Source organism: Leuciscus leuciscus, assembly GCF_965113295.1.
Source record: "Leuciscus leuciscus genome assembly, chromosome: 2".
Taxonomy (NCBI): domain Eukaryota; kingdom Metazoa; phylum Chordata; class Actinopteri; order Cypriniformes; family Leuciscidae; genus Leuciscus; species Leuciscus leuciscus.
In genome coordinates, this window is record NC_138726.1 from 23,313,918 (window position 1) to 23,341,053 (window position 27,136).

Here is a 27,136-nt window from a genome sequence, read left to right on the forward strand (position 1 = left end):
TGGGACTAGGTTTAAGCCTTGTCTGTAAAACCGGACATTACTGTCCTGACTTTACAGGTTACCTCTTACACCTAAACCAGCGGTTCACACATCTGTAACATACCAAACACTCATCAGGTCATGTGACTTCATTTTGTCCATCTCAATGCAGTATTTTAAACTCATACAGAACTCAACAGTAAGAATGGGGTAAATCTTACAATACGTTTTTATGTCTTTTTTTAGAGACTGAATATTATTGTTGCAGATTGTATTTAAATGTCACTACATCAGTATTATGTTGCTAGCCAACATACTGTAGATGAAAAACTTGAGATAATCTTGAAATCATCAGTTAGAGTGGGTTGAAAATTTATAAACAACCAGCAATGTTTTGCATAATTGTTCATTAATTTCCAGTTGTTACTGTACATTAAATACTTATTACTTTATTCATGTAAAGAAAGCATTTCTGGTGCATACAAAATTAATTACTTAAAATTAAAGGTAAAATGTAGCCTATAATATTTAATGGTGGGGCCAGTGAAACTGATGGCAGGGCAAACAAAAACCTTTAAAAATCTAGCAATGATCTACCAGGTCTAAGTCGACTTGCTATGACCCCTTTGACTTTTTGACTGTCAGTTCAGACTTCTGCATTTGCCATTTGGTCATGAAGGTACGTGGGTGGACCTCCTCCCCTCTGACTGACTGATCTTAAAAGAGAAGTTCCCTCAGGCAGTTCATCACTGGATGTCCTGTCTTTATGTTTAAGTCCTATGTGACTAATATCTCTACACATCATCTGCAAACACAAACAGATGATGTGTGGTTCTTCTTCCTCTCATGAATGTGCACTTCTCTCTTTCCTCTTAGTGCAAACACTGATCTTCACTCTTCAGTGTTGCTTATACAATCACAGATAAGTATCTGCTCTAATTAAAACAGTCTCTCTGCTTTGGTGGTTAGTCACTCAGGTCAATCCGCACATTCCCACTGTAATGGCGCACAAGCTCTGTCTCCTTTTCTGGAAGTCTGAACTCCTGGATTGTGAGCCTTGTCAGATTTTGAGGGGGAAAAACATACTTTAACACACTTATGCAATGTCATAAGCAGAGGATTATAGATGCCCCGTCCGTGGAGGAATAATATGCCTTTTTATGGAGGTTCAGAAAGACAGGAGCAAAGGGGATTTAATAGATTTGGTGAATGTGATTTTCACACCCATGTATAGGAAAGTGTCTTTCTGTTTTTATACTGGTATTGCGATTTGGTGATCTTGCTATTTTAAAACGGAAGCTTGGAAATGCAGAAAAATAAAATGAGGTCAAGATCTGTGTGTATAACAGGGAATTTTGTCTTTTTTTGTTGTGCAGTTTAAGATTTGGATTGAGTAACATGCATAATGTGCGTTTGATGTATGCATGAACTACACCAAACTCTTAAAAATAAAGCTCCCAAAAGGGAAACCTCATTTTCATAATTTTTTTTAACCTCAACTTTTTTTTTTTTTACTCAATTTTCTGAATCATTTAGTGTGCCTAAAGTCCACCCCTTTCTTACAGTCAACCTCAAGCTCACATTCAGATCTGCCTCCATCTAATCATCAACGATGGATAGAACCAATTCCATGCCCTACATTTTTTTTTACAATATCACATTACAATATGGAAAAAAATATCAGTATCTTTTTTCTGTAATCAGAACTTTAATATTGCAATGTATATTTATATTGCAATAATACATTGCACTGTATTCATTTTCATTTTTGATATATAAGTTTAATTATAATTTTTTTGAATATGTTATCTTGTGCAGTCAATGTGGATTGCTGAATTTGGTTATGTAACTTTTACAGTAAATATAAAGTAATGAAACTGCAAAAGCAACACGATTGTTTGACCTAGTATGTCGACATGTTGTGATATTAGAAGCATGAGAAAACAATGGAGATCCAAAACTAACAGATATCCCTGATCCAGAACTGGTTAGGCTACTATTCCCGTTCCATGACAGCATCTCGGAGCAGAGTTTGCTGGGAAAGACACATGAGACATTCCTGTTTCTCTCAGAGTTTTTCTCTCTTTCTTTGAGGTAATGTTAGCAGCAAGGTGATATACTGAAAGACGCATTTCATTGCATTTCTTGTTTGACTGGACTTCTCACCCTCTCAGCTTACGGTCTCTAGAGAGGCCCAGTGTGTGTGTTGGACAGAAAGAGATTGTCTCACTTTCTGTCAGCCTGTCAGCTTCCTTTTGGGTTCCACATTCAGAAACTCTTTGAGTGCTCATACCACATTTAATTCTACTCACATTGTTTCTATCCCAGACATACTTCCTCTGAAAGCCGATGGAAGTGAGAAGCTATGTGTTTCAGCAGTGTGCCTGCTTCTGTTCAAGCGAGACATCCAACAGTAATCCGAGTGTCCCAAGCACATATCAGATCTCTCACAGTATGCATTTACTTTACACGTTGCTTTCTCTCTTGCAATTCTGTAATTACCAGTTAGATTAAAAGGGCAGCATAACTTGGTTTTTGGAAAATGTTGTGTGATTACGTTCTGAACTGAACGCAAATTTATTTTACATTTAGCCCTATCATTATCTAGAGAGATGCATACACTGTCTGAAAAAAATATGCAAACATTTTACCTTTAGGGCAGGGCTGGGCAACTCTGGCCCTCGAGAACCATTTAGTTCCAACCCTGATCAAACTCATCTACCTGTCGGTTTTTAGTAATCCTGAAGAACTTGATTAGCTTGTTCAGGTGTGTTTGATTAGGGTCGCAGCAAAACTCTGCAGGAAAATGGATATTGAGGGCCAGAGTGGTCCTGCCCTGCTTTAGGGTACAGATTGTCACGGCGCCAGTACACTTAGAGGGACACATTTGTCCCTTATCTTCCTCTAAGGGTGCATATTAGTACCTTAGAGTAGTAATAATGTGTACTACTATGTTAAAGGTACTACTATGAAGGCCCGGATAAACTTTACAACAGTATTCTTTAAGAGTACTGCAGTAGTGACAAGCTGTTGTACCTAGGGTTGGGTTTCGAGTTCGATACTGTTGAGGCACCGACCGAATTGCCTCGAAAAAGTTGCTCCATCTTCAACTGCAAGGAGAACTGGAGCTTGTCACAAACAAACCAAAACTCAGCGCATAGGCTACTTGCCTCACAGACATGAGAAATAGGCATATAGAGAGCTTGAAATGTCTTATTTTTAAATGAACCAATTCGACTGAGACTGCCAACACTGACTCAGAAAACAGAACAGAAACTGTATCGAAGTCAAGATATCGTATCGATTTTTTTAAACTATAGCCAGTTTTAGTTGTACCCCTAAAGGTACAATTTCTGTCAATTTTAGTGTATAAGCAGCATGAATATTATTTATTTATTTATTTATTTAATACAATATTTTAGAATGTATTATTTTAAAATATTTTAAAATAAAGTGAAATGAAATGTACTTATTAATTATTTTCATTCTAGTGACCTATTTTTAAAGTCTTGCAACCTACCCAAGGGACCCAGAATTTGAAATCTGTACACTGCATTAGAAATGTGTGTATATGTATATGTGTATATGTATGTATGTATATATATATGTATATATATTATGATATATTTATGTATAGACATTTGTCGCTCTTGATTGGGTATTTATATACTAACTTTTTGTGTAATTTTTCAGTTGAAAAATGATTTCCTTCACCATTAAAAATAGACTGAAGAATAATTGATCAGACGGGGATCTGTGGCATGTCATTCGTAGCTTAAGCAAAAATTGGCTTTTGAAGATTTTTTGAGGACTCTAGTTTCTCTTGCCTTTATATCATGGAAAGAAAGTTTTAGCAAGTGGCGGTTTATCTTTTATCTGTAACTTGTGCCTCCTGCCTCTGTCATTTCAAAGGTTTGTGTATGTGTGTGTGTATTTCTCATGGAGGCCCGTACTGTTCTTTGTCATTTAGATAAACCACTTCCTGACAACTGGAAACAAAAATCTATTTATAGCTTTGCGTGTCCTAATTCCACTCATTTTGTTCTTCAGAACTATTTTTGCTACATGGTTTTATTTATTCTCCCCCTCACCGTGTCACTTCCTGCCACATCCTGTACGTATTAAGTGAGGTTTGTTAGTAAGTTCAGCGATGTCACTTGAATGAAAAGTGACCTGCACATCATCAGCAGTCTTTTTTTGTTTTCTTTGCTAATCTAAACATGTTGTTAAAAACTTTTAATGATACGTACGGTGGACTCCAAAAGTAGGACACTACTATTTGAAATGCTCCTATTTTGAATCCTTTTTTAATTTAATACAATTTGTCATTACACATGACCAATGACAGCGGCACTCGAACTGCATGAACTTTTGTGCCAAACCTGATGACCATGTTCTCTAGCATTATAAAACAACTCCTCCAAAGAGCATATTGTGCTTGGAATGGAAGAAAGAATATGTCTGTACAAATACTCACCTGATCTATGTCAGTATAACATAACAGTTTTCATTTTTCCACAATCTTTTTCATGTTTTAATCAAACAAAACCCCACATTTTCAAAGTTTGGACCCTACTGTTTGACAAACAGTATTTGTAATTGTTAGACATTACTTGTTGTCACAGTGTTCCTGTGATGTCACCCATCAGCACAAGTGAGTTCTATGCAAAAAAACCACACATGGAAATGAGGGTGGACAGGGACATCTGGCACACAAATATGATTATGCAATCCGATGGGGGAACACATGCAAGGCATAATGCAAATACTAAGAGAAGACCTTTTGTTTAATTTTGTTTAGAAGCATTTTGCATTTTGTATTTTATTGAGGATGGTTAAATTTGCTTCGTCACCTTACATATAAAGATGTAGTCAAGTCCTACTTAAGTGGGTTAAAAACACTTAACACTTAAGTCTTAAAATTGCATTTAATGTTGACTATAATACATTTCATGTATTTGTAAATAACATGCAATTAAAGGGATAGTTCACCCAAAAATGAAAATTCTGTCATCATTTACTCACCCTCAAGTTGTTCCACACCTGTATGAATTTCTTTCTGTTGAACACAAAATAAAATATTTTGAAGAACCAAAAAGCTGATGAACCCCATTGACTTCCATAGTATTTTTTTTCCCAATACTATGGTAGTCAATGGGTTCTATCAGATGTTTGGTTACTGACATTCTTCAAAAATATATTTTTGTCTAATGTTTTCTATATCTTCTTTGTGCTCAGCAGAAGAAATAAACTCTTCATTTTTGGGTGAACTACCCCTTTAAGAAAACATTAAATTCAGTTTGCACTTTAGTAATTTCCTTTAAGAATATTATTTCAGTAGTAAGTTCTCTTTTAAAAAAAATAAAAGTGTACTACTTTTTCAGAAGGGAATGAATGGCTCCCTAGTGTTCGAGAAAAACAAATTTGAGGACAAAATGTTTGTTTTCAATATTTTTTTTAATGTTATTGTGAAAACTGTAAACAAATAATTAACAATTTACAAACTACAAAATTTCAACAAATTTACAAATGAATTTAAATAGAATTTAGGCCATTAAATATAACTTTGCTGTAATAGTGAATAGAATAAAGTCAAATTTTTACAACAAATTTTCTAATACATTTAAATTGAATATAGGCCCATACAGTACACATAACCTTGATGGAATAGTTTGTAGAATAAAGATTTTTAATAATAAGTCAGTTTTTCAGGTGATATTTTAATTATAGTAACAATATAAAACATTAATTTTTTTCATAATATGATACTTTTCTCATATTGTATACATGGGTCTTTATACAAGCAAATATATAGCTGCCTTTATATTTTAGGAAGATTATCATATATTTAAAAAACAAAATTCTGTTTAATCTGTCTGTCTCTGGGAAATATACTTGGGCTTCTCAGTGATGTGTGCTGTTTCATCCAATCAGGGCTCTTTCCCAGTAATAGTTTGTTAAAACAGGATTGATTCGTCTTCCTTCACACATCTTCTCTTAAATAAGAGCCATGATGTGATCCAACCGAATACCAGCACCATTTGCCATATCAACAGTCTGCAACCTAATAAGCGTGTCAAGACCGGTGAAAGCACACCACTGTAAACAGAACCCTACAGATGCCCAGACATGCACATGCTCACACGTACAGACAGTTCGATAAAAACTTGATGAGTAATATTATTATTTAGCTATCAATAGTAGAAAATCTTGTTTACATAGGTATGGAAATTGCCACGTCTGTCTGGGTGTGCAATAATCTTTGAACTGTGTAGAAAAGCAGAAGTTTAATGCTGAGTTTAATTATGTACAAAGGTTAATTGTGTATCTTTTCCTGCAGACCCGTGTTTGACAGTCATCCCTCCGTGTATGAACGAAGCCGACCGCTTCAGTTTAGAGGCGCTTCGGCACATTCACAAGCAGCTAGACGACGACAACGATGGAGGAATTGAAGTGAATGAGAGTGTGGAGGTGAGCATATGTCATTTAGACCTGGGCAATTGTGTTGTGCCTGTCATTTAATACAATAATTCATTTGTTGGAGTGGGGAGGGGGCATGTTTCTATATGTGTGCATGCATTTTGTGAGGGGGTCGAGTGGGCTTAAAAAGAGGTTACTAAAGCTTAAACCTACCAGGGACCTCAAAGGGCAAAGTTGACATTGATTCTTGCCTGCAAGAAGAGACCATTGACATATGAGTACTTCTCCCATAGGGCTACTATATTACTGTGTGTGTGTGTGTGTTGGTTTTCATGATGAAAAATCCTTGCATAATTTGCTTCATGAGATGTTAAAGCTTTGTCACATGCATGTGTCACATACATATGCATGTCTTCCTAAACGTGATCGAAACATGCAACACATTCTGTACCAGTTAAATATAATCTTGACTTTGACATGATTTATGTGACCATACATGCTAATTGCCATTTTGTTTCACAGAAACAGTTTGTTTAGATGGATACAAATCTTTTCCAATAAAAGGAATCCACAATCACGAATATTTATGTGGAATTATAAGACTTCATGGACGTTTTAATTTACCATGTTATCATGAGCTAACAATGAACATTTCACAGCATTTATTAATCTAAGGTAATGTTAATTTATGTATACTATTACTCATTGTTAATGCATGTTTGTTCATAATACGTTAAATAAATGAACTGTAAATGTTAATAATGTATTAGTAAGTTTAAAATTTTACTTCAACATAGAATAATAAATGCTGATTAAGTACTGGTTATTAATGTTAGCTATTATATTAACTAATGTTATTTAATTGCATATTACACCTTTTTGAATAGTTCAAATATCCCCAGCCATTGTTAGAAGTTATGAGGTGTGTGTGTGTGTGTGTGTGTGTGTGTGTGCTTCAGGCATACCTTACGTTACCCCATAAAGATGGCAATATCTGAAATCCTTGTCCTTATGGGGACATTTTTGGTCCCCACGAGAACAGCTTATAAAGTGATATTTGTTTAAAATGTAAAAATGCAGAAAGTTTTCTGTGATGGGAAGGTTTAGGGGATAGAATGTACAGTTTGTACAGTATAAAAATCATAATAACAGGAATAACAGACTCTACTCAAAAGTGTAAATCCCACAATGCACCTCTCAGTTTGATTTGTCTCATTGCCCTTGCCCTTGCACTACATGGATCTTCAGTTCTTTTTTTTTCATATATTTTTTTTTGTTACATTTTATTGCAACTGGAAGTAAACATGACAGGTTATAAATTGCTATTTGTCTTTTAAAATAATAGTAACATCCTAATGCTTCACAAGAGGTAGTAAACTAGTGTCTTCTAGTTTTTCCACACTAAAATGTACAGACTTAACCAGTGACCCTCACCATTGCCTTCAGGTTTGCTCACAACCACAACATTAAAAGTGAAAATATATATTTTTTTTTCTTTATTTACTTTACTGTTTTTTTTTTTGTCTGTTCAGCTGTCTTTGATTTTAAGTGATAATTTTTGTATATATGCGTGAGGTAAGTGAGGACGTGACATGTGTTTTTGAGTATTGTTTCTGGTCATGGCAGGTGCTTCTGGGCTCAAGAACTGTTTCAAGAAGAGGCCCAAGAATTTATCCTTACAGCGACTGAAAGTTGGTGTCCTCTTTCAGGACACAGCAGATTCCTGTGTGTCTGTGTGTGTGTGAGAGAGTGAGAGTGTGAGAGAGAGAGAGAGAGAGAGAGTGAGAGTGTGAGAGAGAGAGAGAGAGAGAGAGAGAGAGAGAGAGAGAGAGAGAGCTAAATAAGCCTACACGACTTTAAAGATGTCTTGCCTCTCGTTTGTTGGTTATGAGTATTTGAAGATAGCAACATAATTCATAAACAGAAAGGACAATCAAACCGCTGATTTGCATAACCCTTATGTTGTGTTCAGGTCATTTTGACCCGGAGAAGATTTTCTTTTTCCCCAAAATGTTAGTTAATGTTATTGCATGATACTAAAACTTTCTGACTTTGCTCACACAGGGTAGGACTACTTCCCAAAATGTCCACCTTGTTACACTTAATACAAAAAAAAAAAAAAAAAAAAAAGGCCTGGTTTCACAAACAGGAGCTTCCTAGCTTAAGCCAGGATTAGGCCTTAGTTCAATTAGAACATTTAAGTAGCTTTTATAAACATGCCTTAGAAAAAGACATTACTGGTGTGCATTTTGAGACAAAACAATGGGACTGACATATTTTAATATATGTCAGTGCAAGTTGCTTTCAGTTTCGACAGCTCAAACATACATTTTAGTCTGGGACTAGGTTTAAGCCTTGTCTGTGAAACCAGGGGTATAAGTCTCTTGTTATGCTATAATATCACCAAATATTGGATTCAATCTTTTTGTCAACATGTTTTATTTCACACAGAGATTAACTTTATTCTCATATCAATGAGGCTCAGATCAATAAGTTTAAAAAATAAATACAAAACCTGTCCCAATTAAAAGAAAACAAGTTGATGTAAAGATTGAATCCAATATTGGGTGATAATACAGCATAACAACAGCATAACTTATATTCATAAGCTATTTTTTTGTAGGCTGGTAATTTTTGACCTGGTACACCAAAGATGTTACAGTGTAAGGGATAAGGACATTTTCCATCATGTATGTGCAGCACACAAATAAGCAGAACCACAGAGAGATACACAGTTTACACAGATCTGACCACAGAGAGCTTCACACTTATCTAGTTTGCTTTATTCTAATAGCTTTATTGTGCAATAAAACTCTGCTCCAGTTATGTTAGCACTGCCAATGTTATTGGCTCATTATGATTAATCACTTGGGTTTTTCCTTATTTGTAAGTAGCTTTGGTTAAAAGCATCTGAAAAGTGAATTATTGTCATGTAACTCAATGGATATGAGATTCATGTGATGTTTCTCTTCTGTCTTTTTTTTGCATTGAAAATATTTGCATGTTATTAAAAGATATTTTTTGGAACCTTTAAAGCCTCCGATAGAGTCGCTTGCACCCTGAAGCCAAATAAAACATGATATGGCATGCACTAATTCATAAGAAGTCATTTTCCTATGGTCTGAGCACGTTATCTTCTTGTTCTTCTGCAGTTTATAATAGAGGACATGAAGCAGCACCAGACCAATAAACACAGTAATCTTCACCGAGAGGACCAGCACATCACAGTGGAGGAGCTGTGGAAGAGCTGGAAACTATCAGAAGGTAAAAAGAGATGGACAGAGAAAACATGGGCTGGGTGGCGGATACAGCTTTGAGTGTCCACTGGTAGAGATTTTAATTTACTGTTTATTCCATAATATCATTGGGCAGGGCGTGTGATAACAAAAACATGGAATAATTGGAAAATACAGAGCAAGTTGTGTCCCAAACTAATGAAGATGAGAAAGGACTTGTTTTAATGTAATAATGTCCCAACTTTGCCACATCAAAATAGAATTCAGTTGATGTTAAAGTTGATAAAACTTTAACATTTATAATAACGAAATGGATTATCCAGAAATCAGTTTCATGTCAAATTCATGTAATAAAATATTTTTTTCATATTGAATTTATAGCAAAAACAACGGTAACACTTTACAGAAAGGTTTGAAATATATTGAAAAGTGAAAAATACTTTTACGGCATTTAATCTTAGTTAAAGTAGGTGAGATCACCAGTAGGTGATTTTCTGCTGAAACATTTTTTTGTTATGCTGGTTAAAAGTCTCCTCATATCCTCATAGCAATCACTCTGTTAAGTGGTCTAAATGTATTTTGTACTAAATGATTTTTTTATGTCATCTGTGGAAGGCGTAGGACCATATAATGTTCGTTCAATCGTTGCGTTCGGTCCGAACGGTCCTATAGCATGTGCTCCCTGTCGGTCAATGTGTGCTTGCCCACCACTGCGCAGGCTGCTCACGCAGACACAATAAGCACAATAAGTCATCAGCGCGTTCACATACGCTGTGCAGATAGAGTGAGAATGGCAGGCAAGCAGTAACAACAACCAGACTCTCATCGTGGAACCCCTGGCATGGAACACTGACAAGCTAGCTAAACAAACCGAAAACTTGCTGCATCTAATTCTGTTTTTAAGAATTTGTTTGCGTTTGGTATTGTAGTGTTACTAACTGTACTTTAAAGTTTTCTCACCGGTGAATGACACATGATGTATTGCAGTAACTTTGTCTCGGTTCTTCTGGGCTGTGCGTGTTCATACTTTCATGAGGCGTGGCTTTGGACGGCGATTTGCAGGGAGGGTGGGACGTACACTTTTAGTGCTATCAGGCTAAAGTTAGCATCTTCCCAGATGTCCTACTGCACCTTGAATGTTAATCTCAACATTTACTAATACATTTTTAGGATCAAAAGTTGTATTAGTGTCAGGTTTATGTTCTGTTTGTGTTTTAGTTTGGTTTTGTTCTGTTCTTGTTTGCCTGTTTCCATTCTTAAGGTCCTTCGTATGCGTTTTCTTCATATTTGTCATTCGGTGGCTCTGAATTGTCAAAACACCTCTCAAAATGCTTGCTACTTATACGAAAAACGCAGAAAATCTAACCCGATCCAATTTTTTTTTTATGATGGATGTAAATTTCGGTGGCAGTGTGTAAATGTGATTGACACAATGTTAATGTGCAAACATTTCGGAGGAGAATTTCAGACTCTGTGTGCAGGGACCTTTAGGCTACGTTCAGACGGTCAGTCCAAATTAGATTTTTGTGCATATCCAATTGAAATCTGATCAGATTTAGCAAGTGTGATTGGCCAAATATCACATTCAACACAAAAAATCCTGTCACATAAATCCGTTTCGAGCTACAGTATATTCCTATGTGGTTTGAAATCCTATTCAAATCGCATTTCTGGAAATCTGTTTCAGTCTGAAACGCTCTGATCGTATTTCGATCGTATAAACCAATGCAGATATAAAACGCAAGAGCGGCATGGACACACAAATCAGATCTGAACAGTTGCGATACACAATGTGGACAGTCAATAATTTTAGATCAGAATCTGATATGCTTTAGTAAATTATATTTTTAAAACATTTTTTATCAGTTTTATGTGATTTACAGGAAAAATAAGTCTGTTAACTAGATTTAAGAAGGCAACTCAGAAATTATAGAACAAAAAATGGTTGTTTTTTTTGGAAAACATTATTTACAAAAACTCAAAAGAAATGCAAATACTTGGTTTCTAAACACTTTAATTACTAAGAACTTGTACAAAAAAATGTTTAAGCATGTTAAGGAAATTAATTAATTTTAAGATAAATCACGGTCGCACCACATGACATTTTTTAAGGCTACGGACAATTCATCTAGATGAAGAAACTCTAAAATCACTTAAATTACATTTTTAAATGTAATTTATTTAAAAAAATAATCCTGTCAAAAATCCATACGTCATTGACCCATACACAAATAATCAGATTTGGACTGACAGTGTGAACTTAGTTACTGATCATGCACTAGTTTGTTTCCATAGTATTATTTTTCCCAGTTTCACCTGCGTTTCATTTAGCTCTCTTTGCTTGCCCTGTGTATTTAAACCCTGTGTTTTACCATTTAAACACATTGCAAGGGTTCCGCCAGTAGTGTGCACTCATACAACGTAAGCAATGACGTACATCCAAGTGAACGAGTTGGTGGGAAGTTACCGAGGGAAGGGCATAAAAGAATGGACTTAAACGCAGCCTTGGTCGGTTCTCGTTAATGTATGATGTCATTGTTCCCTGAATTTTTTTCTAGTGTTTGTGCTGAGTTTGTAAAGTTTAACAAAGACTTCTTCTATCACACAATGTGTGACAATTAGTTAACAGTAGTTAATGCACTGTGAACTAACAAGAACATGAGCATTTTTATTAACGAACATTAACAAAGGTTAATAAATGCTGTAAGAATATAGTTGTCATTGTTAGTTCAGGTTAACTAATGTAGTTAAGTAATGTTAACAAATGAAACCTTATTGTAAAGTGTTACCAAAATAACTAAATACACTACTGTTCAAACTTTTGTTTTTAAAAGAAGTCCCTTATGCTCATCAGGGCTGCATTTATTTGATAATACAGTATTAGTGTGAAATATTATTATAAATGTTTTATATTTTATTGTATCTTAATTTGAACAATATATTAATTCCTGTGATGGCAAAGTTGAATTTGTATTCAGAATTCATAGAGATTCTTTGACTATTAGAAATAACAGCATTTATTTGAAATAGACATCTTTTGTAACATTATACATGTCTTTACTGTCACTTTTGAGTGTGTCCTTGCTAAATAAAAGTATTCATTTCTTTTGAACAGAAATACAATTTTCTTTTCAACTTTTGAACGGTAGTGTGTACTGTTATTGTGATATAAAATTATACAAATTTGGTCACACGCTCATATGTAGCAACTAGTATAACATGAATTTAATTGGACAGTTACGTTTTTGGTCTCAGGGTTTCCTAGTGGTGATGTCATGAGAGTCTGAATGGAGTGATGTCACTGAATTGACTAATCTTGCACATGCAGCTCTAAACAAAGATTGTGTGTTTACCCATTGAGCCTCTAATAGAGTGATGGCATCTTACAGCATCAGGCTCTGTTGAGGCTCGGAGATGTAATTTGAGACATTGCCCTGTTGTGTAGTCTGGTTTTCAGTTTGAGTATGAAATATGATAGTTGAGACATTATATTAATTGGCAATGGATTTTGTTCACAACTAAGTAATTAACTGTCATGAGTGTCCATCTCCCTGTACAACACCTGTGCAGGTTCACCCTGTTCTCTTGATGTCAATTACAAGTTGAGAAATCATACTGTACAGTTGGGTCCTAAAATCTTTTGCATTTAAGACAATTGTTTTCATTACATAGCCTATTATACTGTCAACATAATTTGAGTGAGTATGTCTAGTCAGATGGAAATTGAAACAATGATAAGTATTTGACTCAGGTTCTCATGTGGGGACAGGGAGCGGAGCGCATGTAGATTGTGTTCAAACTTTGCATGTTTGGTTTGATTGAAATAATCAACTCTGGTGCGGTTGCCAACTGAACCCTGGGGCCGAATTCACGAAAATCCCCTTAAGAAAATTCTTAAGATAACCTCTTAGCAGTTCTGAAGAATGCAAATTCCTAAGAAGTTCAAATATTTTCTGAAGAGCATTTTAATGTTTTTCTTAAGAAGAAAACCACAGTCTTTTGTGTTGCTTGATTGAAAGGTATTTGCTGGAGAGTCTGTGAATTAAAACCTCAAAGTGTGTCTTTTTGCGCTGCCTGTAGATTGCTTAGATATAATAAGCGTGTAGTCGTCACAACTAGCTTGATGGGAGTTAATCACGCCGTTTTTAATGCGCTGTCAAGTTTAAACTGTTATTTTTAAAGAGCCCATGTCTCAAGATTCAGCAGTCTTTCCCATTCATCTTTTTTGTGTTCTCTCTTTAGAGTGAATTCGTCCTGTATCTGTGCGCGCTGCCTCACTAGTTCTAGCTAGAGTAGTGATTTTCATGAGCAATCAGTGTCACTCATCCATAATTTGTATTATGTGTAGCTAGTGTTATGTTATAATGCTTAATATTTGAAACAACCCAATAAATTCATTGAACATCTGACCTTTTGGGATTTAAAACAGGTTGGAGGTTATCCTAAATTTATGAAGTTATTTATGATGATTTAATAAAAAAAAACATTATTTTTGGGAATATGAATACTTCTTAAATTTGAACTTAAAAGAATCTTTGTCTTAAGAACAAAAGATAAGAACATTCTAAAGAAAAGTTTGAGAATACAAAATATTCTCATCTTTATTCTTAAGAAAGTAAGAAGAAATTGGCAAAAAGAATGTTTGTGAATCCGGCCCCTGTTGCGCACCAAACAAGCAGACAGAGAGCCACGTTTTCAGGTGACGTTTCTCGGTCAACTTCCAAATGAACTTTTGACTCGTCTGCACATTTCATAAGCTCTTTGCGAGTTCTCTGCTGGTAAAAATACCAACATGTACAATAGGCACATTTACACCCAGCACACAGCATTGCTTTGGATGTTCGGAAAGGTCCGTCGTAAAATATAGGTTGAATTCAGGTTGATTGGGGCACTTTTTCCAAGTCATCTCAATGCAAAAAGTGCCCCACTCACTCTGATTTCACCCTAACCTCATAAAAGCTTATTTTTTTTGGTTTTTTTTTTTGTTAAAAATGATAGCGTTTATGTTAAGTGAACCATGACAATAAATGTTTAATTTTCTTTTCTGGTTCTGACCAAAAGAACCAAAAGAACTGAACTACATGGTGTTTCGTAAATATATATATTGCCCTATGTCTTTTGCACAGTTTGCTGACCAATTTATATAACACCCCCTGCCCTCGCACTTACCACAGTAAAAGCACCTGTTGGAGTTAACACTTGTCCATCACCACAATTGGCACCTCTGTTACTGTTCATCACACCTTTAAAGGTTGTATCAGCGAATTCAGGCTCAAAAAAGGCCCAAACATAAATGATCACATTCATCTAATCTTTCCTAACGATCCGCTAGCTGCCCGCCCCATAAGCAGGCCGTCAAAAAAACGCGTCTCTGTAGGCAGCCTAGGCTCTGAGATCTGCACACAAAAACAATTGGTTTCACCAACCACTCAAAACCAAAATAAATAGTGTTCCAACCAATCACCGACGGGGGGTGGGTGTTGTGAGGTTTTGCGCTCGTGCACGGCTGCACGCGTTGGTTGTTGGTTCCTGACTGCACGCGTTGCACTGGTTGTCGGTGATTGGTTGGAACACTATTTATTTTGGTTTTGAGCGTTTGGTGAAACCAATTGTTTTTGTGTGCAGATCTCAGAGCCTAGGCTGCCTACAGAGACGCGGCTTTTTGACGGCCTGCTTATGGGGCGGGCAGCTAGCGGATCGTTAGGAAAGATTAGATGAATGTGATCATTTATGTTTGGGCCTTTTTTGGGCCTGAAATCGCTGATACAACCTTTAATGACAACAACACTTGAGCTGCATGAACTCACACTAGTTGATGTTCAGGCTGCTGTTCTCCAGCATGATTTGTGATATTCCAATGCCTCAACGGAAGAACATCTGACCATCTGTACAAAGAGCCACAATTTAATTATTTGTGACCTATAGAAATAGTACAGAATCTAAAAAATATATTTTTTCTTTATTCCTCATGACTTTTTAAAGTTTAAGTTTAAAGTCGCCGTGGACGCATTTGAACCCAGCTATATGATGTTATTCACTGATGTTCATACAGTAGTGGCTAAAAGCGATGTCTGGCGGAGATATTTGTTTTTAATGACCCTACAAGTTTGATTTAAACCATCAAAAACAAATATGTGTATTAAATATGATGGAAGAACAAAACACTAAACTTGGTTAAGGTATTTATTTGACAAAGTTATTTGGCAAAAAAGGCAAGCTCGGGTTTTATTTAAAATACATTGAAAAACAAATAGCTCACAGGGAAAAAACATACAAATACTGTAGCATATTCGTTGGTTTTTATTGAAACTAACTTTGGCAGGACAGACACAACCACATTCAACATAAACAAGAACCAACAAGGGACTGAACAGAACAGGGAGTATAAATACACAGGAGGAAATGAGGAAACTAACTAGACACAGGTGGAGAAAGGTAAACTAATCAGGGACTAACACGAACAGGTGCAGACTAGACAGAACATAATTGTAACGCGTACAAATACAATGCCTGACATCTCTTTTCGCTACTACAGTATTTAGACCAAAGGCCACAGATGAAACGAGTACTAAATATTGAGCTCATAAATATTTTTTTTTTCCTATTTGATTGATTGATTAGCCTTTATTGTCTCCTGACGGAGAAATTCATCTTGGGCATTCGAGATAACAGATGCAACACAATATACATAACACATAACATAATTTGCCTACACATCATTTACCACCTTAGCAGCTAACCCACACACCCTATTTGTTGTTGTTCTTGAAGAATTTGTTGTATTTGTTGAAGTTTTCTGTTCAAAACATGTTAAAGGATTACAAATTTGTTTTTGAAATGTGTTAAAATATGCATTTTTTAATTGTGTCTTCTCACCTCTGTCTTTGCTCTCAGTGCACAACTGGACACTGGAGGATGCCGTTCAATGGCTGAAGGAGTCGGTGGAGCTTCCTCAGTATGAAACAAACTTCAGAGATTTTAAAGTAGATGGCAACACGTTACCTCGGTAAACACGCATGCACTTTTGTGTTTCATTCATAGACTCTTCAGTGACTCACTGGACACAGCCTCATACAATTTTTTTTATTTTTTTTATTCATGCATTATTTAGCATGATTTTTAAGCCACACTTATTGTGACAGAACCTTATAGAGAGTTGAAACTAGTAGAAGTATCTTAACTTTCTTCGCATTAGTTAACTACATTGGTTAACATGAACTAATACAGAAAAATACTTTTAAAAATACATTTAAAAATACATTTACTAAAACAAAGGTTAACCTGTTAACATTAGATAATGCACTATCATGAACATTTTTATTAACTAACATTAAAGGGTAATACTAAATGTTGTCAAAATATATTGCTCATTGTTCATGCTAGTTAATGCATTATGCAAAAAAAAAAAATAGACCTTATTGTAAAGTGTTACTGCTAAAAGTAAAAAAAGAGCCTATTAAGAATTTATTTTGTGTATTTTTTATATGAATTTTTATTAGTTATTTAATGCTGATACACCAATAATAATATAAAACAAAACAAAAAACAAATGTGAGATTAACAGCAGCGCTTCCCTCTAGTGGTGATGACGTGTCAGTGCACAGACAGTGAAGACCTGCATAAGTGTGGGGGGCAAAGAAAGGTTTATGGTGTTGAGTTTCCCCTCACGACCACTTCTCCATGACTCATGAAATGATGTCACAGCATTAGATCACCTTTCACCTGCAGTTATGCCCAGTATTAGTGTGGCAGCACATGTGATCTTTCAGTCATTCAGTACTCACTTAAAATTTGTCCTTTGAGCTTGAACTTGCCATTCATATACGCACATACAGTCACATAGGCTGTATGCCTATGTGATACACACACACACACACACACACACACACACACACACACACACACACACACACACACACACACACACACACACACACACACACACACACACACACACACACACACACACACACACACACACACACACACACACACACACACACACACACACACATTATAGGATAGTTTTGCACTTACAGGGATTTGCTTTATTTGTATTATGAGATTTATTGCGTAACACTTTATTGTGATGGTCCCACAACAGACATTCTACTGACTAAGTAACTTTGGAACCCAAACCCCTTATTCTACTAACCCCTTCCCCTAACATTCTACTAATACTCATCTAATACTCTGAGTGTTAGTTGATATGTTGGTGCTACATTACTTATAGTTGTCTAAAGGAGACCATCAAAATAAAGTGTAACCATTTATTGGATGTACTTCTGTTGATTTGCACTAAACATTTCAAAGTAACGGTTGTTTGAGGGATCACAAATATGATTCTTGTCAGTAGAAACAGGCTGATTTTGTGTGATCTTGACTCACATTCTTACTCCAGACCTGCATTGTTTTTCCTTTCTCTTACAGATTAGCGGCCAATGAACCATCGTTTATGTCTATGCAGCTAAAGATATTAGACCAACGACATAAACAGAAATTAAATCTAAAAGCATTGGACGCAGTGCTTTTTGGACCTCCACTACGTAAGTGCATTGAGACATGTTTAATTGTTTATTTAAAATAATAGTTCAGCCCAAAATTTATGTTGTTCCAAAACTATATAGCATTGCTTCCCTGGAAAACGAATAATGTACTAGTCCTTTTTTTCAATGCAGTTAAAATGTATGTAGTTCATATGACTACACTATACTGTAAAATAATTTTTTTAGGTACAATCAACTTGAATGTTTAGGTTATTTGAACTTAAATTACATTAAACTGACTTTTAAAAAGTAGTTGAATCTTGTATAACTTGCGTAGAAAGTTGTAAGAAACAATGTAAAAATATATGTTGTTATAACTTATTGATCATATTTTTTTTTTTACAGTGAGGTTTGGGGTCAGTAGATAAATTAATACTTTTATTTATCAAGAATGCATTAAATTTATCAAAAGTTGCAGACTTTTATATTGTAAAAAACTATTTCAATTAAATACTATTTCAAAAGTTCTTTTGAACATTCTATCCATTAAAAAAAGAAAGAAAATCCTTAAAAAATGTATCATGGTTTCCAAAAAATATGAAGCTGCACAATAATACACAAAGATAACAAGGAATGTTTCTTCAGCACTAAATCAGCATATTTTATTGATTTCTGAAGGATCATGACACTGAAGACTAGAATAAGGACTGCTGATAAATCACTTTTGCCATCACAAGAATACATTTCTTTAAAAAATATATTAAAATTTAAAACATTTATATTGAATTGTAATCATATTTCACTATATCACTGTTTTAATGTATTATCAAATAAATGCAGCCTTTTTTCAAAAACATTACAAAAATCAAACCGACCCCAAACTTTTGAATGTGCTGAATTCTTCTGGAGTATTCTGTAGTCAAACAGCTTTGTGCAATGAACAGACCAAAATTGGTACATTCAAGAGTTAATGAGAGAAATAACAATTGCAATTCAGAGTCAGATCTTTTTAATGAATCAGTTGATCCCGTTCTCAAATCAGGTGGAAATGATGTAAAATTCACTGTAAAAAGTGACCAGTTCATCAATTCTACATAACTTAATTTTTTTAATTACGCATGTAGTTTAATTACTTAATAATTTTAAGGTAACAGGTTTCCTCGCTTTTTTTAAGTTAAGTCAACTGATCGCTTTTTACAGCCGTTTCAGTCATCCGGTTGCAGCAGTTAAAGGGATAATCTACCCAAAAATGAAAATGATGTCATCATTTTTGTCATTCTCATGTCGTTCCAAACCTGTATGCATTTCTTTTTTTCTGCTGAACACCACTTACCAACTAAACAGGAACGAAATGAGAGAGTAAATTATGACATCATTTTCAGTTTTGGGTGGATTATAGGTTTAACAGCTCACTCAAGTAATATAAAGTTTGGTTAGTGTTTTATACAAAATGATTGTATAGAAGTATTTGTTTAAATACTTTCTTTTCCTCTCTCCTTCCTCTAGGTCCACACCATCACTGGCTGAAGGACTTTATTTTGATGATTTCAATCATCATTGGTGTTGGGGGCTGCTGGTTTGCATACATACAGAACAAATCGTCTAAAGTTCACATCTCCCAGATGATGAAAGATTTGGAGAGTCTACAGAATGCTGAACTGAGCCTGACAGAGCTACAGAGCCGGTGAGCAAAAACAGACAGTGAAAGAGAGACTGTGCCTGTCTGAATAAAACCATGGGATATTCTGCCTTATTCTTTCATCTGTATAACATCATATTTCATTTCTTGTTATGAGAAGGCTCATTAAGCTCTTTTATTCCTCTATTCCTCAAGGGAATAGTTCGTCCTAAAAAGGAAATACTATCATCAATTTACTCACCATCATGTCATTCCAGATCCACATGAGTTTCTTCTGTAGAACACAAAAGGAGAGACTAGCTTTAATATGGCAAAAGCACCATAAAAGTTGTCCATTCAACACTCGCATACATCTTCTGAAGCCATACTATAGCTGTATATGAAGACCAAACTGAATTTAGCTGTCTGTATCCACGCACACACACACACTATACACTATCAGAGGTGTGAAAGTAATGTTCATATTGCAGAAATGTACAATGTACTCGGCTAAAGGTGTGTCTTTAATCTAGATTTAAACTGGGAAATTGTGTCTGAGCCCCGAACATTATCAGGAAGGCTATTCAAGAGTTTAGGAGCCAAATGTGACAACTCTCTCCATCCTTTAGTGGACTTTGCTATCCTAGGCATCACCAAAAGTCCAGAGTTTTGCGACTCTTTAAAGAACATGATTGATAAAAGCATGATAAAAGATTGGTTAAATTCACAGGAGCTGAACCATTTAGTGCCTTATAAGTGAGTAGCAATATTTTGTAATTGATACGAAAATTAATAGTGTAGAGATGATGAAATTTGGGTTATATGATCATATTTTCTTGACCTGGTGAGAACTCTAGCAACTGCATTTTGGACTAACTGGATCTTGTTTATTGAGGATGCAGGACAACCACCTTTAGTAGTGCATTACAGTAATCCAGTCTAGATGTCATGAATGCATGAACTAGCTTTTCCTCATCAGATACAGATAACACGTTCCATAGATTGGCGATGTTTCTGAGGGGGAAGAACACTGTTTTTGTAACTTGTGAAATATGGTTTTCAAAAGACAAATTGCTGTCTTATGTAATTCAAATTGTATTCTAAGAGCTTCCGTGTACAGATATTTGTTCCAATAAGTAATATCTCTGTCTTATCTGGTCATCCAGTTTTTTTATATTTTTAACACATTCTGTCAACTTAGATCATTTTTAAATTTCATCTGGTCTTGATCAAATATATAACTGAGTATCATCAGCATATAGCAATGGAAACTCCAAGTTTTCTAATAATATTACCAAGGGGCTGCATGTATAATTAAAATAGCAGAGGGCCTAAAACAGGACCTTGCGGCACTCCATAATATACTGGTGTTAACTTAGATAATTACCTGTTTAAATAAAATGGTAACGGTCAGACAGGTAGGATCTAAACAACCTTAATGCCTGTCCCTGAATACCAGTGTAATTTTGTAATCGATCTTTATGGAGTCTGTAGACGCAATATGTCATGTTTGATGTCACACTGTCAATGATGTTGGCATTACATTCATAATGTTATAAGACATACACAAAGCTTACACAAAGCCATCATATGACTTGGAATATAGTACACAAGTCATGTAAACTCTATTTATGATACTTTTATGAATCTTTACAGCCTATATCCACATTCACTTATATGGAAAAGAGTGGATAGGATACGGTTTCTTTTATTTCCCACAGAAGAAAGAAGTCAAAGTTTTGGAACAACATGAGAGTGAATAAATGATGACAGAATATAATACTCATTACTTATCATTAATAATATATTTAAATTCTAACACACCAGATTTCAGATGTGACTTAAATTGCTCTGTGGTTTCATCAGGTTGGAAAAGGCTCAGGAGGAGAACCGGACAGTGGCGGTGGAGAAGCAGAACCTGGAGCAGAAGATGCGTGATGAGATCAACGGAGCAAAGAGAGAAGCTAGCAGACTGCGAGAGCTGCGAGAGGGTGCTGAATGTGAACTCAGCAGACTCAAGTACGCAGAGGAGGAACTAGTGCAGGTAGGAACCAATATAAATCACACAAGGTCTTTCATATGTGAGTTGGTCTTTAGTGGGATAAGCCAGACTTTATTCATATTGTAGTTTATTCTGGCTAAGAACTTCCCACCTACACAGTAAAAACTGACTGTCATGTAAAACACAGTTAAATTTTTTTACAACCACAGTTATTTTATTTTTTTACAAGATGCATATACAATACAATTTTAATTTAAAGGACTTTATTGGCATGATTGGTGTGATTTTGTATACATGGCCGTATACAGTATACATATGCTACCGTTCAGATGTTTTGGATCGGTACATTTTTTAAAATGTTTTTGAAACACAGAGACTACATTTAGTTGATGTAATGGCCGGTTCAGATTACACGTTTTTAGCCCGATTTTGCCACGATCCGTTTGACTTAGAGTGTCGTGGGAATTCGTATACGACAACGGGCGTCGGGACGCAAGATTCGATCGTTTCATCTCGTATAGTGTGTCATAGCGGGCGACAGCCTACGTTGCGTCTGCGATGCTTCACGACACCACGACAAAAAGACTAGCATGTTTAATTTTTTTTCGGTCCTCCACGACGGGTTCTAGCACGTGTGACATTGACCAATAGGAGCACAGACGCATTTCCATACACAGCTTTCAAAAATGCCGAAACGAAATAGAGACGATGGTGTTGCTAAGTGGAATTATGAAATGGAGGAAAGGTTCGTGGAGCTGTGGCAACAGTACTCCTGCCTGTATGATGTTTCATCGAGAGAGTACCATGACAGAATTAAAAAAGAAAAATGCTGGCGAAAAATAGCAGAAGTACTTCAGCAACCCGGTGAGTAACTGACTGGAATTAGCATTAAGCTAACTAATCATTCATTAAATTGTACTTCGCTATAGAGAAACTTGTTTGTGTGAGTGTGATTATGTATGTGTGTTACGAGTGAGAATGCGTGAGTGTGTGTGAATGAGTGAGAGAGTGTGTGTGAATGAGCGAGCGAGCGAGAGTGTGAGTGAAACATATTTTACCTCAAGTTCTCTTTGAAGGATTGACAGTACATACTGTCCTCTTCGTGCAATCCAAGAACGTGTCCATTGTCGGGTTTTCTTTCTTTTTTTATCTTTTTCTGAACACAAGACAGCCAATAGGAAAATCGCCGCTTCATCCATTGTTTGTTTACGTTCGTTTCCGGAAGTCAGGCGCTACTAGTTTCGCCTTCACGCGCGTCTTCAAAAACGACACGCGATGACTGGTCTGGAAGAAACGTGTAGTCTGACATGGTTCTTGTCCACGACACGACACGATTTTAGGAGTCAAAATCGTGTAATCTGACACAGTGACTATCGCATAAGATAAAAAAAACGTGTAATCTGAACCGGCCATAAAATACAGTAAATTGTGAAATATTATTACAAGTTTGTATTTGAATATATTTTAAAATGTAATTTATTCCTGTGATGGCAAAGCAAAATTTTCATCCGCCATTACTCCAGTCTTCAGTGTCAGGTGAATTCTTTGATGAATAAAATGTTCAAAAGAAAAGCATTTATTAGAAATACTAATCTTTTAACAATTTAAAAGTCATTACTGCAATTTTTTATTAAATCAATGCTTAATCTGAAATTAATTCTAACACAATAACTAACCAATAATAGACCATTTTATGTGTGTCAGAATTACATTTACATTTACATTTATTCATTTAGCTGACGCTTTTATACAAAGCGACTTACAATATGTCAGAGGTCACACACCTCTGGAGCAACTTAGGGGTTAAGTGTCTTGCTCAGGGACACATTGGTGTCTCACAGTGGATTCGAACCCGGGTCTCTCACACCAAAGGCATGTGTCTTATCCATTGCGCCACCACCACCCTTACTGTCTGAATTACTGTCTGTCTAAAAGTAATGCAGTACATATGAGCTATGGACATGATACAGTAATGATAAATATATTTTTCAAGCGATTAAAATTGCCTTATAAAATTGAACTTGAGGATTAATATAATAAAATGTAATGAATTGCTATGCATCCAAAATGATTTAATTTCCTGCAGTTTACCATTCCTTGTCTATTGCCTTACAACAGCCCTCTTCTTTAAATACACCACTAGATCGTTCCACAATACAAGTAATATATTACAAATTCCACTTGTAATATATGTTTGAGTGTTTGTTGGGTTTTTCTAGGTGCGAATGGCGCTGAAGAGAGCAGAGAAGGAGATGCAGTCAGATTGGTCGGTGCCTGAAGCCCTGCAGATGTGGCTACAGCTCACACATGAGGTGGAAGTGCAGTACTACAACATTAAAAAACAGAATGCTGAGCAGCAGCTCATGGTCGCAAAGGACGAGGTGAGTGATTTATGTTGTCACTTCCTGTTAGGACAGGAAATAACCAAACAATTATAGGTTCTTTGAGTTTATAAAAGATTTACGTTGTACTTCAACCCTTATACATTACAAGTGAAGTTTCCTTTTCAGTTTTAAACTACCTAAACAAATATCTTTCTCTCTCAGAGACTAACAAAAACGAAGCTGAAACTTCTCCCCTTTAATTTAGATCTCTAATGATGTGGTTAAATTACCTTTTAACTACATGGTTTGTTTTTCCGTTTGTTATTTGCTTCTGGAATGAGTCATCAGCAGTTAAACTAAAGCAATTAGCAGCCACTGCAGCAGAAGAGAAGAGCTTGAGTTCAGTACAACCAACGACTGGTGCATTTCCATGCAGTATCTTTGTATTTTCATCACTTTTGTGTTTCTATGTTCATGTTGTGTGAATTTCAGGCAGAAAAGATAAAGAAGAAGAGGAACTCTGTGTTTGGTACCCTCCATGTTGCACACAGCTCATCGCTGGATGAAGTAGACCACAAAATACTTGAGGCTAAGTAAGCACACTTACAAGCAATAGACATGCAGTCACTTTACCAACCACCCACACAAAAAGCTAATGGTTTCTCACATTACATGAAAGCTTATCAGTGTTTTTTGCTTTTTAGAAAATCTCTATCAGAGGTCACAGCGTGTTTGCGGGAACGTCTCCACCGCTGGCACCAAATAGAGAAATTATGTTGCTTTCCATTAGTTAATAACTCTGGGCTGCCCAGCCTCACCGCCTCCCTGTACGCTGACCACAGCTGGGTGGTCATGCCGCGGATGTCGGTGCCACCCTACCCAATCGCTGGCGGGGTGGATGATCTTGACGAGGACACACCACCAATCATTCCACAGTTCACCTGTAAGTTTCTCTCTTCAGAATCAAGACTGTGAGAAATGTTGTGGAAATGTGACTTTACACACACACATATATGGGCCATTCAACAGAATTGGTTCAAAGTCAGAGTTGGAAACGTCTTGAAAAAAAAAAAAGGTCTTTTCCCACAAATTTTGTATCTATGCAAATTGTATAATATCCATGGTACACATTTCTAGTAATTGTGCAGTTAATTGTCATATTGTATTTTCAGAAAGTTTTGGAATATTTTTCCTCTCCCCAAATTTGTCACTACCGAAACACAATAATAATAAATAATTTAATAAGAAGGCTTATATTGACCTATTAATATTTTGTTTACATCTACCTTGTAAATATATTTTTTGCTATTTAAAAAAAAAAGGTTTTCACAGGTAAATCAATAACAATTACAATTAACAATATTTCAAGTGTAATTTAAAAGATTTGTTGTATTTTCAATACAATCTTTCTTTGTAAAAGTCATTAAGTTAATCATAGTGATTTCAAAGTTAAGGATTTATTAGTTTGAATATACATTGAACCAAACACTATAATAACATCTTAGTTGATAATTCAATATACTTTATTTTAGACAAAACATCCCATGTTTCGGTCGTGGCGGCACATTTTCGGTAGTGACAGTAATGCTTTGGTAGCGACCACATCACATTACGGAATTTTAACTCAAATACTAAAACACTACTAAAACATACTAAGATACTAATGATTTGCATAACATGTTTCGGTAGTGACTGTTTCAGTAGTGACAATTTTAGATACTTTTGAGCCTAGTTCAAAGATGATAACCAGCACATGGTTACCTAGCACAGTTCTGAACAGTGGTACGCACATACAAACTCAATTTTATGGAATAACACCCAAAAAGTGCTTAATTGCAGAAAAAAGGTGTTTGGTAGTGACATTCCTTAAAGTTACACAGATTTTCTGACTTTTGAACACATTTCCCTCAAATTTATGTGCGAAATATCTACAATGAAAGAGAGGCTATAAGAGAGAGGGACACAGGAATATTTCCTGATAAAAAATATAGGGCTGTGGTTAAAATCTCAGCCAATGGACTAAAACACACACTGTTTCGGTAGGGACAGAAAAATGTGGGACACGTTTTTTTAACATGAAGTTTCATGATTTAAAAATTAAATTTAAAAATAAATGTTTTCTTTATTTTTAAAAACAACAATGAAAAAAACAAACAAATTTTATGAACATTTATGAATATAAACCTTACTTATATTTTACATATTATTGTGTATTCAATAGATAATAGAAGGATCTTAGTAAACATTTAACATTTGAATACTTACATGCTTTTTACATTTTTGGTTGTGGGACAGCAGTTTGCACCAATTCTGTAGAATGGCCAACATACTCCCTATTGAATTCTATGGTTTTATAGCAGGACATATAAAAAAAACATCTGGTCTTTGGCAGGTCTTAAAATTAGGTAAATACAACCTCAGATGAACAACAACACATGACATATTACACCATGTAATTATTTATTTAACAAAAACTAGGCCAAAATGGAAAAGCCATGGGTGACAAACTATGTACACCCTTACAGCTTCCATAGGAATGAAAAGGGTAAATAGCAGTCAGGCACTGCTAATCAAATGTCTTTGACTAACTGATCATCAGCAAGTGTGATCACCTCTATAAAAGCTGAAGTTTTGGCAGTTTGCTGGTCTGGAGCCTTTAGGCGTGTGTTAACACAATGCCAAGGAGGAAAGACATCAGCGATGATCTTAGAGAAGCAATTGTTGCTGCCATCAATCTGAGGAGGGTTATACGGCCATTTCCAAACCATTTTAAAGTCCATCATTCTACAGTGAGGAAGATCTTCCAAGGAGTGGACGTCCCAGCAAATTTACCCCAAGGTCAGACTGTGCAAAGCTCAGAGAAATCGCAAAACACCCAAGAAATACACCTCAGACTCTACAGGCCTAAGTTAACATGTTAAATGTTAAAGGTCATGGCAATACAATTATAAAAAGAAAAAGTATGGCATGTTTGGAAGGGTTGCCAGGAGAAAGCCTCTTCTCTCTAAAAAGAACTTGGTTGCATGGCTTAGGTTTGCAAAGTTACAACTGTAATGATTTCTACTCAATTT

General features: G+C 35.6%; 1 protein-coding gene across 2 annotated transcripts in view; it reads left to right on the top strand.

The window, feature by feature from the left end:
- stim2b (stromal interaction molecule 2b) overlaps window positions 1-27,136 on the top strand; it is a 56,081-nt gene that overhangs the window by 21,347 nt on the left and 7,598 nt on the right. The window contains exons 2-10 of one of the 2 annotated variants that reach the window (XM_082151948.1): window positions 6,320-6,450; window positions 9,552-9,663; window positions 16,530-16,641; window positions 18,066-18,181; window positions 19,628-19,805; window positions 21,606-21,783; window positions 23,961-24,122; window positions 24,558-24,658; window positions 24,770-25,008. In XM_082151948.1, coding sequence (XP_082008074.1) covers window positions 6,320-6,450; window positions 9,552-9,663; window positions 16,530-16,641; window positions 18,066-18,181; window positions 19,628-19,805; window positions 21,606-21,783; window positions 23,961-24,122; window positions 24,558-24,658; window positions 24,770-25,008 — 1,329 coding nt within the window. Of the gene's footprint in view, window positions 1-6,319; window positions 6,451-6,935; window positions 7,075-9,551; window positions 9,664-16,529; window positions 16,642-18,065; window positions 18,182-19,627; window positions 19,806-21,605; window positions 21,784-23,960; window positions 24,123-24,557; window positions 24,659-24,769; window positions 25,009-27,136 lie in introns of those variants that run through there. The other variant, XM_082151949.1, reaches the window with a different exon arrangement.